This window comes from Octopus bimaculoides, chromosome 19 (genome assembly GCF_001194135.2).
Source record: "Octopus bimaculoides isolate UCB-OBI-ISO-001 chromosome 19, ASM119413v2, whole genome shotgun sequence".
In the NCBI taxonomy this organism is placed as follows: domain Eukaryota; kingdom Metazoa; phylum Mollusca; class Cephalopoda; order Octopoda; family Octopodidae; genus Octopus; species Octopus bimaculoides.
Window position 1 is genome coordinate 23,989,161 of NC_068999.1, and position 13,400 is coordinate 24,002,560.

Here is a 13,400-nt window from a genome sequence, read left to right on the forward strand (position 1 = left end):
ATATATATATATATATATATATAATGACGGGCTTCTTTCAGTTTCCATCTACCAAATTCACTCACAAAGCTTTGGTCAGCCTGAGGCTATAGTTGAAGACACTTGCCTAAGGTGCCACACAGTGGGACTGAATCCGGAACCATGTGGTTGGGAAGCAAGCTTCTTATCACACAGACCCTCTACTTATTTTACATATATATACATATATTATGAATTTCTAGAAATGAGGAGGGAACAAGACCACTGAAGTTCTGAAAGTCAAATGATGGGTTGATCTGCAAGACTAACTTCAGGAAACTTACCAGCCACCTGATCACCATCAATCTGGTGGGCACGTAAGCCAGATTTACTACATTCTTGTCAGAAAATTGGCCAAGTTGACGCTAGTGAATGCAAAGTTCTTCTCTGGTGAAAAATGTACTACCTAACATAAATCAGTAGTTAATGAGCTAGAATAACTTGCATGCAAATCAATCTGGAAAAGAAGGATATGAATACTTACAGATTCTTTGAACAGTCAGAGGCTTATCAATTGAAGCCTTTCACAAAAAAGGAGGGAGTAATAATGTATAGCACAGAGGATAATTGGAAGTTCTTATGAAACAGCCTACTGAGGGTAATAGTCCAGATCTGTGGCTGGTGCAAAGTTCCAGGCAGAGCAAGGGTGATGTGGTGGTAGAACAAGTAGAGCTATGAAAGCAAAGAGACAGGCTTGGAAAGATTGGAAGACTGGCACAACAGAGAACTATGCCATCTATCTCGAAGTGAAGCTAGGAGACAGGTCTAGTTGACGAGGGAAGAAGCAGAAAGGAAGAGGTTTGACAATCTTCTACAGAGTAAGGACTAGGGGCATGAGGTGTTCTGGATTGCAAGACAGTGCATCAGAGAAAATTGTGATGTTGTAGGAGAGAAGTGTGTATAGATGAAGATAAACTTACACTGGAGGCATAGAAGTATCACAATGAGAGGCTACAAAATGTGGAAAGAGTATATTTACACACACATATATATATATATTAACACACACACACACACAATTATATTTTCATATTGATATACATATATTTATAGATCAATAGTTAGAAAGATACCTTTCAAAGCTATGATGTGCATAGCTGTTTTCTGAGCTGAAGAACTGTCTTTCATATTAACATCACAATTAGCTTTTGTTAGAAGATGGATAACTTTTGAGAACCCTTCTATTGCTGCCAGCATAAGAGGTGTGTTACCACTGTCATTGTACACATTAGGATTTGCACCTGCTTTCAGTAGTTGTTTCACCCCAGTTGCTTTATGCGCTGCATGATGAAGAGCTGTCCATCCATAACAGTCAGTTGCATTCACATCACAGTCTGGCCGAGATAGAACTTCCTCTAAAATCAAATACTTCTTTTTAATAACTGGAAAAAAAAAAAAAAAAAAAAAAAAAAAAAAAACAACTGAACTGTTAGGAACACTGCAGGGTACTCTTTATGCTTTATAAGGTAATTTTATAAAAAATGACACTGAAATAATTGGGTGATATTCATGATAATAGCAGCAGTTAACCTAGTGGAAGTGACTTGTTACTAGGATTTTGTGCAAATATTAGCTTCTGTTAAGGTAGTGAGCTGGCAGAATCATTAGCACACCAGGCAAAGTGTTTTGTGGTATTTCAACCATCTTTATGTTCTGACTGCCTTTCATCCTTTTGGGGCTGAGTACTGGGGTCGATGTAATCGATTTACTCCTCCCAGAAATTGCTGGCCTTGTGCCAAATTTTGAAACTGATATTAGCTTTTGATGAAGAATTACTTTTTTCTTATGTAATTGAAAAGATTTTATTGTAGAATCTCACTTCAATTGGTGAACACTTAAAAAAGTAATCTATACATTTTCTTGTAAATGTGTTACTATAAATTTGTAATATAAATGTTCTCATTAGATGCTAGAGAGAAAAAGGAGAAATTTATTAAAAATTCGTCAAATTTTATCTCAGTTTGTCTAATTTTATCTCAATTTGTCTAATTTTATTTCAACATAGAACGAATGAAAAATATATAACAAAATTACTCAATTTCATTTGTTCATGCAATTCTTATGTTTTACTGAGAACAAATGTACTGAGAAAGCTGTTGAGCATAGAAATAACAGTTGCAACAATATGGTTTAATAACAGATGATATAGACTGGGTAATGGGTTCTTGTATTAAAAGAAGACCGAGGAAACGATGAGCTCAGATATGAGACCTTTGGGGTTGACAGATGAAATAGCCTAGGATATAGACCTTGTAGCCATGTCATAATGTAAAACTAAAAGTTAAAATGATGGTGATGATGATGATAAAAGGTTTTAGCCTAGTGTTGTTGCATCTCAGATAATTTCCATTATATTTGTTAAAATCATTACTGAATAAGATCAAAATTCAAAGAACTTTGAGTCGCAATATATCAAATTTTCAACATCAATGAACAAGCCTATCTAATTAGTGTTCATATGATAAGTAGTTGCCAAGAATATGCTATTGTTACACAGAGAATACTGTCATAGATCAGAATAGAATGAATAATCTTTCAAATTATTTTTTTTAATAAACTTTTTTTTAAGAAAACACTCAATCAGTAGTTATCAATATAAAAAATGTGAATCAGTGTGAGTCAGATTGAAATTGAATAGATTCGATAAAAATTAAATTTAATAAGATGTCAAAAGAGCTTTTTTTATAATTTGCTACATTCTTAAATTGTGCTGGGTTTCCATACTGTACAAAAGAAAAAAGTTCATTGCCAGAACCTGTTGACATGAAGAGGCTAATAACACATTAGACTACTAGTTCAGAAGAACTCAAGAACTGAAATTCTTATCTATTATAATAAGAACAAAGCCAAACTGTTCGCCCCATTCCAGCTATGGAAAAAAAAAAAAAAAAAGATGTAAAATTATGATGATAATGATGTTATTAAATTCTGTGCATTTTGTCAAAATAGAAATTAGTAGGAGTATTAACAAAAACAGTATTAGAAACAGTGGTGGAAGGTCTAGCAGTATTGTAGAGCATGCTGGGCAAAATACTTAGTGACATTTCTTCTGGTTTTACATTCTGAGTTCAAATTCTATCAAAGCTGACTTTGCTTTCATCCATTTGGCACTGATAAAATAAATACCAAGCCAATATAATTGACTATACCCCCTCCTACAGAATTTCTGGCCTTGTGCCAATTGTGGAAAGGATTATTATTATTATCATTATTATTATTATTATTATTATTATTATTATTATTATTATTATTATTTGGAATTGTGGTTTTAAAGGTAGTGTTGAAAGTATTTGTTAAGTTTGAAGGAATAGGCAGTACTTCTTGGTTATCCTAAGTAAGATTGATGAGTTATTACTGAGTTTGAACAACTCCAAGCCAACATCTGCAGGAAAAACTTAGGCAGGAAGAGAATTCTAGAGGTTTACAGGTTTCCAGTTGACTGTTGGAATGAAAGTGCCCTATGATACCAAAAGAATCTGCAATATTGAAACTGAAGAAACATAGATCTATGTACTGGACATCTGAACAAGAACTTAATCTTAGCTAATCTTTGATAGTTCACCATTGAATCTTGATATGATGTGTAATCTGCAGGAAATATCAGTCTCCTCTCACATAACAACTGTCAGATTTCTGCAGTCAAATACTGATTACTGGGAGACTACAATTGTGATTTTTGAGGGTAAAGAGAAAGACGTTTGATGAAATGGTATGGTATAATTTTCACACACCTGAATGTTCGAACAGTTCATTTGGAAATGGCTTTTGTTCATGTCATAGATTCTTATATAGATACCATCAAGAAATTCATGTCAAAAAGAGAAAAATTATCTTCTGTACATCTGATAAAGGAACATATTCAATTGGTGTAAAAAGGGATTAAAGAACCAGTTTGAAGATAGGGTGTTCACCAGATCTCTAGCCAATTACTTCAAAGGAAGATTTAGTGGGAACTTAATTATCCTGCAGTATCTCATTTTGCCAGCGTCAAAGAAAGGCTGATTTGTTCTTGATGGAAGGTTTTATATTCAGTCATACATGAAGAGCTGCATACACACAGTTTTCTGTGAAGTTATAATGGAAAATGAATGTACTCAGATAAAGAACTCAGAGTACAATTTCAGTGTGCGCACATCAAGCACTCTTTAACAATAAGCTTCAAACTTTCTGGAAAATGGGCACCAGATGCAATATCTTTCTGATTTATCAAAAGAACATGGACCCAGTAATATCATCCTACCTACCGACTCAACAGAAAGAGTATGCAGCACAAATGAAATATCAAGGTTAGAGATTTGTTATTGATGACCAATGTTTCTAAGGAAACATTCTGGACACTGAAAGAATCTTTGAGGTAATAAAGGATAAAAGACAGTGTTGTAACATTATTTACATTTGACGGATATTTGTCCTCATCTTGTTTGTGGTCAACATGTTTCAGCTGATATATCCTCCAGCCTTCATCAGGTGTCTTGGGGAAATTTCGAACTTGGGTTCTCATTCCTAAGGCAAATTTCGATGTAATTATTATTATTATTATTATTATTATACAGGTCACAGCCTGGAATCGAACTCAGAATCATGTGGTTAGTAGCCCATGCTCTTAACCACTATGCCATAAGCCCATACACAATGTACATAATTCCTCATCTCTTAAATATAGAACAGTGTTGTAACAATTGTTCAGGTGAAAATAGTCTCAACAGTCCAAGTGTATGACATGTCTTCTGTTTGGTTCTGAGTTGATCATCAGAATCATACTTATAAAGTGTAGTGATCTTTCATTGATATTTGTTGATATATTGTAAAAAGTGAGTACACAGTGTTTTGGAAATTTTAGTGTTTTCTAACTCTAGATAAAGGTAGATAACTAAGCATTGGCATTATTAGTACAGGGGTTCTTATGTCTTTGAAAGAACATGTTCGAAGGACTGGTTTAACAGCTAATTGGATTTCATGTTGTACAATATAATTGAGTTAACAAAACTCACAAATCCATAAATATAATTAGAAATATTTAGTTATATACATAAAAAAAAAAAAACTGAAAATTTGTTATCAAAGACTAAATGAAAATTTTATGTTATGAAGTTTATAAAAAGCATTAGTAGTTTGAACATTTTAAATGTATTTGAAGCAAATAACTATTAATTTTTTTTAAATTTTGAGTATATAACTGATTTTGTAATTGAAAGATTAAGAGAAAGAATAAAGAGAAATTATTATTTTATTTCATTTGTTGAGTCTGAAGGAAGGGATATTGTCTTTGATTATTTTCTGGCTCTCTGAGGCTAGTTAACTTGATGCTGTTAATGTTTCATTTAAACAGCTGTAGGTACACAGCTGCAGGAAAGACAAAAGAAGGGAGAAGATTCCAGAGACATGACATTCTAAAGAGAAAGTACTGAATATAATGGTTAGTGTGGCACTCAGGGATTGGATATCCAAAGTGACGAGAGGTAGGAAGACAAGTGGTGGGTGGGACCAACCAGCTCTGAGGAACAAAAGCCATTGTTGAGTCTGGAGGAAAGGGTAGTGTCTTTGATTTCTGCAGGCCCTCTGAAACTAGGTAGCTTGATGCTATTAGTGTTTCAGGCAAGCAAATGCAGGAAAGGCAAGAGAAAGAAGATTCCAGACATTCTGAGGAGGAAGGACTGAGTATAATGGTTAGAGTATAATGATAGAAAAAGCAGAGAAAAGAGGTGGCACAGCTGTGGCTCAGAGGCTGGAGTGTGTCTATTAGTGACTGAATACTAATTAATTGATTGGTTCTTCTCTAGATGCAGGCAGTACTTTCCCAGATGGGGAGCCTACTGGAATAGAAGGGAGTAGATTTGGAAGAGCTCAGACGGGGATGTATAGTGTAAAGATGGACACAAAGCAAGCGGTGGAGAAGAGGCTTTCTCCATGGGTGGTACTGTTTACAGAGGCATCGTTATTTTCAAGAGGAGGAAAAGAAAACTTCACAAAGTTGGTGGAGATTCTATTAGCAAGGGACTCATAGGATTGGCTGTAGTTTTGGAGGTGAGAAAGCTTGAGGCCTATATTGTACATGAAGGCATCCTTTGCACACTGGATAATGGTCTTACAAAAATTGCACTGCTGGATGAACAACTTCCAGGTTTGTGAAGTGGGTGACATTCTCCAAGCATTGCAGGCCTTGTTTTTCTTTTTTTTGTATGTGAACAGTGTGGACTTGAGACATTGAGATTTTGTTGTGTGTGGGATGTGATGGGACATGCCTGAAAAGATGTTATCCACTCAGTTATTTCTGATGGGTCAGGAGTAAGCATGTGTGCTGCCAAGGATCCTCAACTAGTTGGGTGTCTTGAAGGACTAGTGTCTAGAAGGAGGAGGGTATTGTGCAATATGTGAGTGTGTGTAGGACAGCTTCAATGAAGTAGAAGTTGGAACTTCCAATAAGTACAGAGACAGACATGGTTTGGAGGTGAGAAAGAGACCAAGAGTGTTTGAAGTATTTGTGTGAGTGGGAAATGGAATAGGCCTATAATAGACAACAACAGCAGTTGTGGTGGCTTTCAAAGCTGTTTTAAAGCAAATTATACTTGAGATGTAGCTTTTATTAATATCTGATGTTTCAGTTTCACAATTTTTTCCAGACTACACAGGTATAAAAGTCTTCTGCATGTGATGTTAAATCAAATTTAGTATAATAACTATGGCCATTTCATTTTTATTATAAGCAAATTATCTTAAGATTTAACTCTTAAAACATAGTTTCCAATAATTTGCAATCTTTTGACTGATAATCAATAAACTTTGTAAGGGAATACACATTTATTTGCTATACACATGTATAGCAAATAAATGAGTGCTGGCAAGAAAGTACCACATATTGACTGTAATATTTTTATGTTCAGAGTTGTTGAAGCATAGAATAAACTACCAGTGGTGGTTGTTAGCTGTCAGGGACACTGCATCCTCTGAAATTTCTGTTCTTTCTGAAATTAGCCAACACTATTCCTGATGTACCATCCTTTCCTCTTAATGGCTTTTTTCACTTTTTTTCTTAGTTGCTTCAGTAAACGAACTGTGGCCATGCTGGGCATTAACTTCAAGGATTTAATAAAATAAATCACCTCTTGTATTTATAACTAAGTCTGGTTCTTATTCTGTCAGCTTCTTTTGCTGAACCACTAGGTGATGGGGATGCAAACAAACCAATACTGGTTGTCAAGTAGTGGTGGGGAGACAAACACAAACACACATACTAACACATACTATGGCACCACACAGTTACTTTCCACCAAATTCACTCACAAAGCAACATTGGTCAGCTTAAAGCTTTAGTAGATTAAACATGCTGAAGGTGGTGCACCAGTCTTTTTGCGTCGTATTCCGCCTATACTGCACACATTTGGCTATCATTACTGTGTTTCTTTATTTGACTTATTGCTGCTTTCTGTCTCCTTGTTTACTCTTTTCTGATGAGTTGTAGAACAGCTGAGCATTATATACATAAGCTCATTATCATTTGTAAAAATATCAAGCTGGCAGAATCATTATTCTCATGCCAGACAAAATGCTTAGTGACATTCCATCGGACATTACATTCTGAGTTCAAATTCTGCTGAGGTTGACTTTGCCTTTCATCCTTTTGAGATTGATAAAATAAATACCAAATGAGCATTGATATCATAGAAATTGTCTTACCTCTCCACTAAAATTGCTGGCCTTGTGCCAAAATTTGAAATTATTATTTTAAGATATCTGTGGCAAAGAAAGGGATGAAAAGCAATGATAGAAAGTCTCAGGTTGTTGGATTTCAGAAACAAGACAATGCAGGATTGAGCAAAGTGGTAATCTGCTTATACTGAAAACCTGATGGTAAAACTATCAAATGAATATATATGATTAAAGTGAATAACTTTTCACTTTACTGGTATGACTTATTTAACTTGTATAGTTTATATAATGTCTTCAATTCAATACGAATGAGCTGAAAGATTCCTAATCTAACTTCTCACCATATTACAGTTAACTATTTTGTTGTAATTATTTTTTTACAAGATTACACCATTGATTGTGTCACTAGTTTTCATATAGGTTTGGTGATGCATACAGGAAAACAGAACTCATGTGTGTGTGTGTGTGTGTGTGTGTGTGTTTTAGTATTAATCAGCAGAAGGTACATAGTAACTCAAGGACTGAGAGTTTTGTATCTTGGCACTTATCAATGCATGAAGTCCTCAGCCCTTGATTCACTCTGTAACTTCTGCTGATTATTAATGAAATAGTTTTCATATACTAATTAATACTGATAATTAGTGAAGAAAGAAGAAGAAAGATGAATGTTTGAAACAACTGACCTCAAAATATAAACAAACTAATATCTATAACATGGGAACAACATAAAAGAATTAAAATTTAAGTACCTACCTGAAATAATAAGAGGTGTATTTTGTTCAGGATCTCTAGTATTGATATCAACACCATTGTCCAAGAGGATTTGGAAACATTGTAACAAGTCCTTCCGTGCAGCAATATGGATGGCAGCATTTCCACTTCTAGCTGAGATATAGCAGTCACATTTTGCTTCAATTAAAGCTTTTATAATGTCTGGTTTATTTTCTTTTGTAGCCAACATCAATGGTGTTTCTCCTGAACTATTTTGGCAGTCAATATCAGCACCGGCTTTGATCAGAGAGTTTGTGCATTCTATGTAGCCTTTCTCTGAAGACAAAAGTAAAGCTTCTTTCAATTCATTTTTTGGTACACTGCCTGGGACGTCCAGAAGCAATGATAAAATACGTTGATTGTTCTGCTTCACACAACTAACCACACTGGAAGAAAAGTAGAAAATAAAAAATAAAATTCAGTGAACCTTTTTATATAGAACAGAATTCAAGGCCATTTACAACACTTCGGTAATGAGAATGAATAACTCACAGATGCCATCTGAATGAAATACAATAGTTAAGTTTGTGATGACATATTTAATACAAAGGACTTTAAAGAGCTAACTGGAAATAATTATGCAGTGATGAAAAAACAATATTAGTCAATGGCTAATATCAATTTCATATTTACTGAATGATTCTCTCATCATTACTTTGACAAGCACAACAAAGACTGTGATTCACTGATGAGGTCGATAAGAAGTGAAACTTCACTGAAGTTGTCTGCTGTATATGCAGAAGTAAAGCAAAATCCTGGATTTGGTATTTTTATAAATTTAGAGACTACTGTAGAAGGTGATCTTTAGAGAAAGTAGAAATTTTGACTGTTAAAAATAGCCAACTTCACAATAAGAATAACAGAAGGATGCCAATATAATGCAGTAATTAAAACTTAATTTATTAATTCTGGTGAAGATAAATGGCAGGGAAGACAACTTCAAAATTTAGAAGTGGAAAGGTTTGCAGTAGGGAGTCAGTGTGATCTTTGATTAGTATAACAGCAAATATATTTCAATCATTTATCTTTTATTTGTTTGTGGTCATGCTGGAGCACTGCAATGAAGGGCTTTAGCTGAATGAATCGACCCATCCCCCCCAGTACTTGTTTTTATAAAGCCTGGTACTAATTCTATTGGTCCCTTTAGCCGAACTGTTACATTATGGGGACAAACAAACTAACACTGATTGTCAAGGGTGATGGGAAACACATGCACATGCATCACACACACACACACACACATATATACATACATATACATATATATATGTATAATATATGAGGGGTGCTGAAAAGTTCCTGGTTTTAAGGGTATTGCGAAAGGTCTGGTTGGAGGCCCAACCATTCAGATTCTTTTACAGGGCCTAGAAAAACTGAAGGACCACTATAATAAGTGTGCGAATCTGAGAGGGGAATGCGTTGAATAAAATCATAAAATCATATTTTCTTTTACTAAATCCAAGAACTTTTCAACACTCCCTCGCATATGTGTTAATCACACACGTGCAGTTAATGAATTTTTTCCTTCTCTGGACTTATCCTTTCTCCTCTTCTGACAAAGAGCTATGCTCAAAGTGTTAAAAAACCTACTCTTTTTTTCTACTTTTGTTGAGTGTCCAGCTAATACATTCCATATATATATCCTCTTGTTTTGTTGTTCATTTTAATGTTTGATTGTTAATGTTCAACTTTTAATGCACAAGGCCTGAAATTTGAGGGGAGGGAGTAAGTTGATTAAGTCGACCCCAGTGTTCAACTAGTACTCATTTTATCGACCCTGAAAGGATGAAAGGTAAAGTTGACCTCAGTGGAATTTGAACTCAGAATGTAAAGACAGACGAAATGCCGCTAAGCATTTTGTCTGGATTGCTAACAATTCTGCTATTTCACCACCTTTATAATATCATATAATATATATCAGTCAGTAGTTTGTATATCGTAAAAAGAGGCACACTCTAAAACATTAGAGTGGTAATATTTAGAAGAATGTTTGTTACGCCAGGCAGAGAGTGGCCATTGGCTTTGTGCCTATAAAGCACTTAGGTGTACTGGCCACTTGTCAGACTCAAATGGCTGGAAGCAGCACAGAACCTTTCTACAACTGAAGGGAAGAAAATGTCATGGTTAGTTAAATTTGTAAACAAAAGAATTCTGAAATAAAATTCTACTGGCAAAAGTTTGGGTATGATGGAGTTACCACCCTTAGTTCAATTTCAGTTATGTCCATGACGCCTGCCAAAGACATCTGAAGTTGGTAGCATTTTCCTAGTTGGTAAATGAGGAATTCCATGTTCCTAACATGAATTTCCTCTGATGAGGACACAGACTCATTATTTCATCTTTGGAATTTAAAAATCAACCCGGATCAAGTGAGTTTTACAGGATTCTTGCTCTTTTGGCCAAACAAAGCTTACATCATTTGCTCCTGTTGAGGTAAAGCCCTGGTTGTTCTTGGAAACTTCATTTAATTATGTATGGCATACCCTCCTCTTTTAAATGCCATACATAGCTAGCCAAAGACATGATGTTGCACCCCTGTATCATAAAGGAGGACCCATGATTGCTAAGATGATAACTGAATCAACATATTTCCATGTCTGTGCTCTTGTGCTAGTGGTGTTACAGCTGCTGTTGTTACTGCCGGACCCATTACTGCTGCTGCTGCTACTGGTATCATTGCCAATGTTGCTGTTATTGATGGTGCTGCCGTTGCTACCACTGCTGGACACATAACTGGTGCTGTTATTGCTTCTGTAACTGCTGCTGCTTGATACACTGTTGGTGTAACTGCTGCCAATGTTGCAATTGCTGTTGCTACTATTGTTACTGTTGTTATTGGCATATATGCTGTTGGTGCCATTGCTGTTGCTGCCAACACCACCACTACAACCGCCAATACCAATCACCACCTTAACCTCATACACCACACTTTTGGAATTGCTTCGACCACCCACTGGGCACTCATTGTTAACCCTGCATGAACATCCTGCCTCAGCACATGGTTTAGGAGTGCCCACTAATATTTTTTTAATGCAGGGTACACAACTGAAAAGGACCTTTAAGTTGTGTCAATTAAACAAACATCTGTATCCCATGTGACTGTATAAAGTGTTTATCCACCAATCTAAGAAATATCCTTGAAATATCTTGAAATTTTTGCTGGTGCAGCTCCCTATTACAATGATGCTTTGGCATTGACTGGGTTTAAGGATTGCTTCTCCATTATGCTGGTCCTTAACATCTGCAAAAGGAAGTGCCATTGTAAAGTCGTTTGGTTTGCCTTCTCACTCAATGTCACTATTACCTATCTGTCTTTATTCATTCAAACTCTACATATCTCTCAAGTCATCTAGCAAGTACCAGGAAAGACTATACTTACAAGGTGTAATAAGACTGAAATGTGTCTGGAGATGTCTCACATACTTAGCAAAGATCAGACTCACCTACATTACACATTATTATGCGATTTCCATTTAATATTCAGGTTGGTATCTTTTGTCCAGAATTATGATGGTTGGCTGAAGAGTTCATAAGCTGACCAAGATACTCTTATGGAAGGTGAACAAATAAGGTTTATTTTTCAACATAGTCCCCCTTGTGGTCTACAAACTTCTTCCATCGGTGTTGCAGTGCTTGGATTCCATTGGTGGAAAAGCTTAGTTTTTATTCTGTTACTCAAAAAAGTCATCAACAGCAGATGTGATGTCATTAACACTGTGACACTAATTCCAAATCAAGTGTTTTTTCATGTTGGGTAACAGAAGATAGTCAGATGGGGTTGAATAGGGAGGGTGATCAATCAGTTGAAGGCCAGTCATGTACAACAACCATTGAAACCAAGTCCTTGTGTGCTGGAGCATTATCCTGATGAAACAAAACTTGTTTTGTCAGTTTTCCTTGGCATTTAGTCTTGCCTTTTGTAACTGCCTCAGCAAAGTGGCATAGTACTCTCCATTAATGTTGTGGCCCACTTTGCATCCCCCAAAACTGAACCCATAACCTTTCCTGCAGATGAAATAACCTTGACCTTCTTTGGAGCAGGTGAGGAGGGGTGTTTCCACTATATGTATTGTCTCTTTGTCGCTGGCTCAAAGTGATGAACCCAACACTCCCTAACACTCTTCATGTTATCCTAGTCAATGACCAGAAACAATAATCCTTCATGATATTTTCCACTTTTTATCAACCAGTGGCTTGTATCACTTTGTGTAGCAGCCATGAAAGAATATTTAGTTTGTGCTGCTACCGCTAACTTGCTTGTCATCAGGGATAACTTTGGTGCACTTAAGAAGTATTTATGATGCTTATTTTTATTCTGTTGTTGAAGTATTTTTGGTGTTAAGATGAGGTGTGATTGTATCAAACTGTTTAAAATTTTTTGTTGTCATTTTAAACATCAACAAACAAGAACAACAAAAATCTACTCAATCTATCACAGTCATGGACTATTTGTGGTTCATCGATTTTTCTGCATGGCATGTCTGATGAAAAATTACCTTGAATTTTTTCTTTTCTTCTTTATTTTTTAGTACTCGTAATCTATATACTCTGAAAGGTATTTATTGAAAATTTCATTACAAAATACCAATTTTTCTGAAAGTTATGAGGAAACAAACCTGTTACGTGTGAATTTTCCGAATACACTCTGCACACTCACGGAAAATATTTTTCACAAGTTCCAATATCATTGGAATCAACACTCTGAAGCGTATTTGGTGAAAGTTTCATAAGAAAATATCCATTTTCCTGAAAATTATGAGGAAACAAAGTTGGAACGGGACACACTTGTGGGCGGAGTTAAAGGACATGGACCACACTCCCTTTTGGTTATTTTTTTTCTACAGAAACCCGTCTTTTCGACTGTGGAGATTCCGAATCTGTGAACAAAATTGGTATTTCAAAATTTAACCTCCCCCACCCCAGTTTTCACTTTCTTAAGAAATTTTTTTTTTGGCAAAATATGG

The 13,400-nt window shown here is 35.5% G+C and overlaps 1 protein-coding gene across 3 annotated transcripts in view; it reads right to left on the reverse strand.

Moving 5' to 3' along the window:
- Window positions 1-13,400, reverse strand: part of LOC106873099 (ankyrin repeat and SOCS box protein 3) — a 22,429-nt gene that overhangs the window by 6,769 nt on the left and 2,260 nt on the right. The window contains exons 2-4 of one of the 3 annotated variants that reach the window (XM_052974780.1): window positions 13,053-13,182; window positions 8,419-8,822; window positions 1,092-1,400 (exon numbers count right to left, since the gene is read on the reverse strand). In XM_052974780.1, coding sequence (XP_052830740.1) covers window positions 1,092-1,400; window positions 8,419-8,626 — 517 coding nt within the window. In that variant the 5' untranslated portion in view covers window positions 8,627-8,822; window positions 13,053-13,182. The remainder of the gene's footprint in view (window positions 1-1,091; window positions 1,401-8,418; window positions 8,823-13,052; window positions 13,183-13,400) is intronic. The other 2 variants (XM_052974779.1, XM_014920325.2) reach the window with 2 other exon arrangements.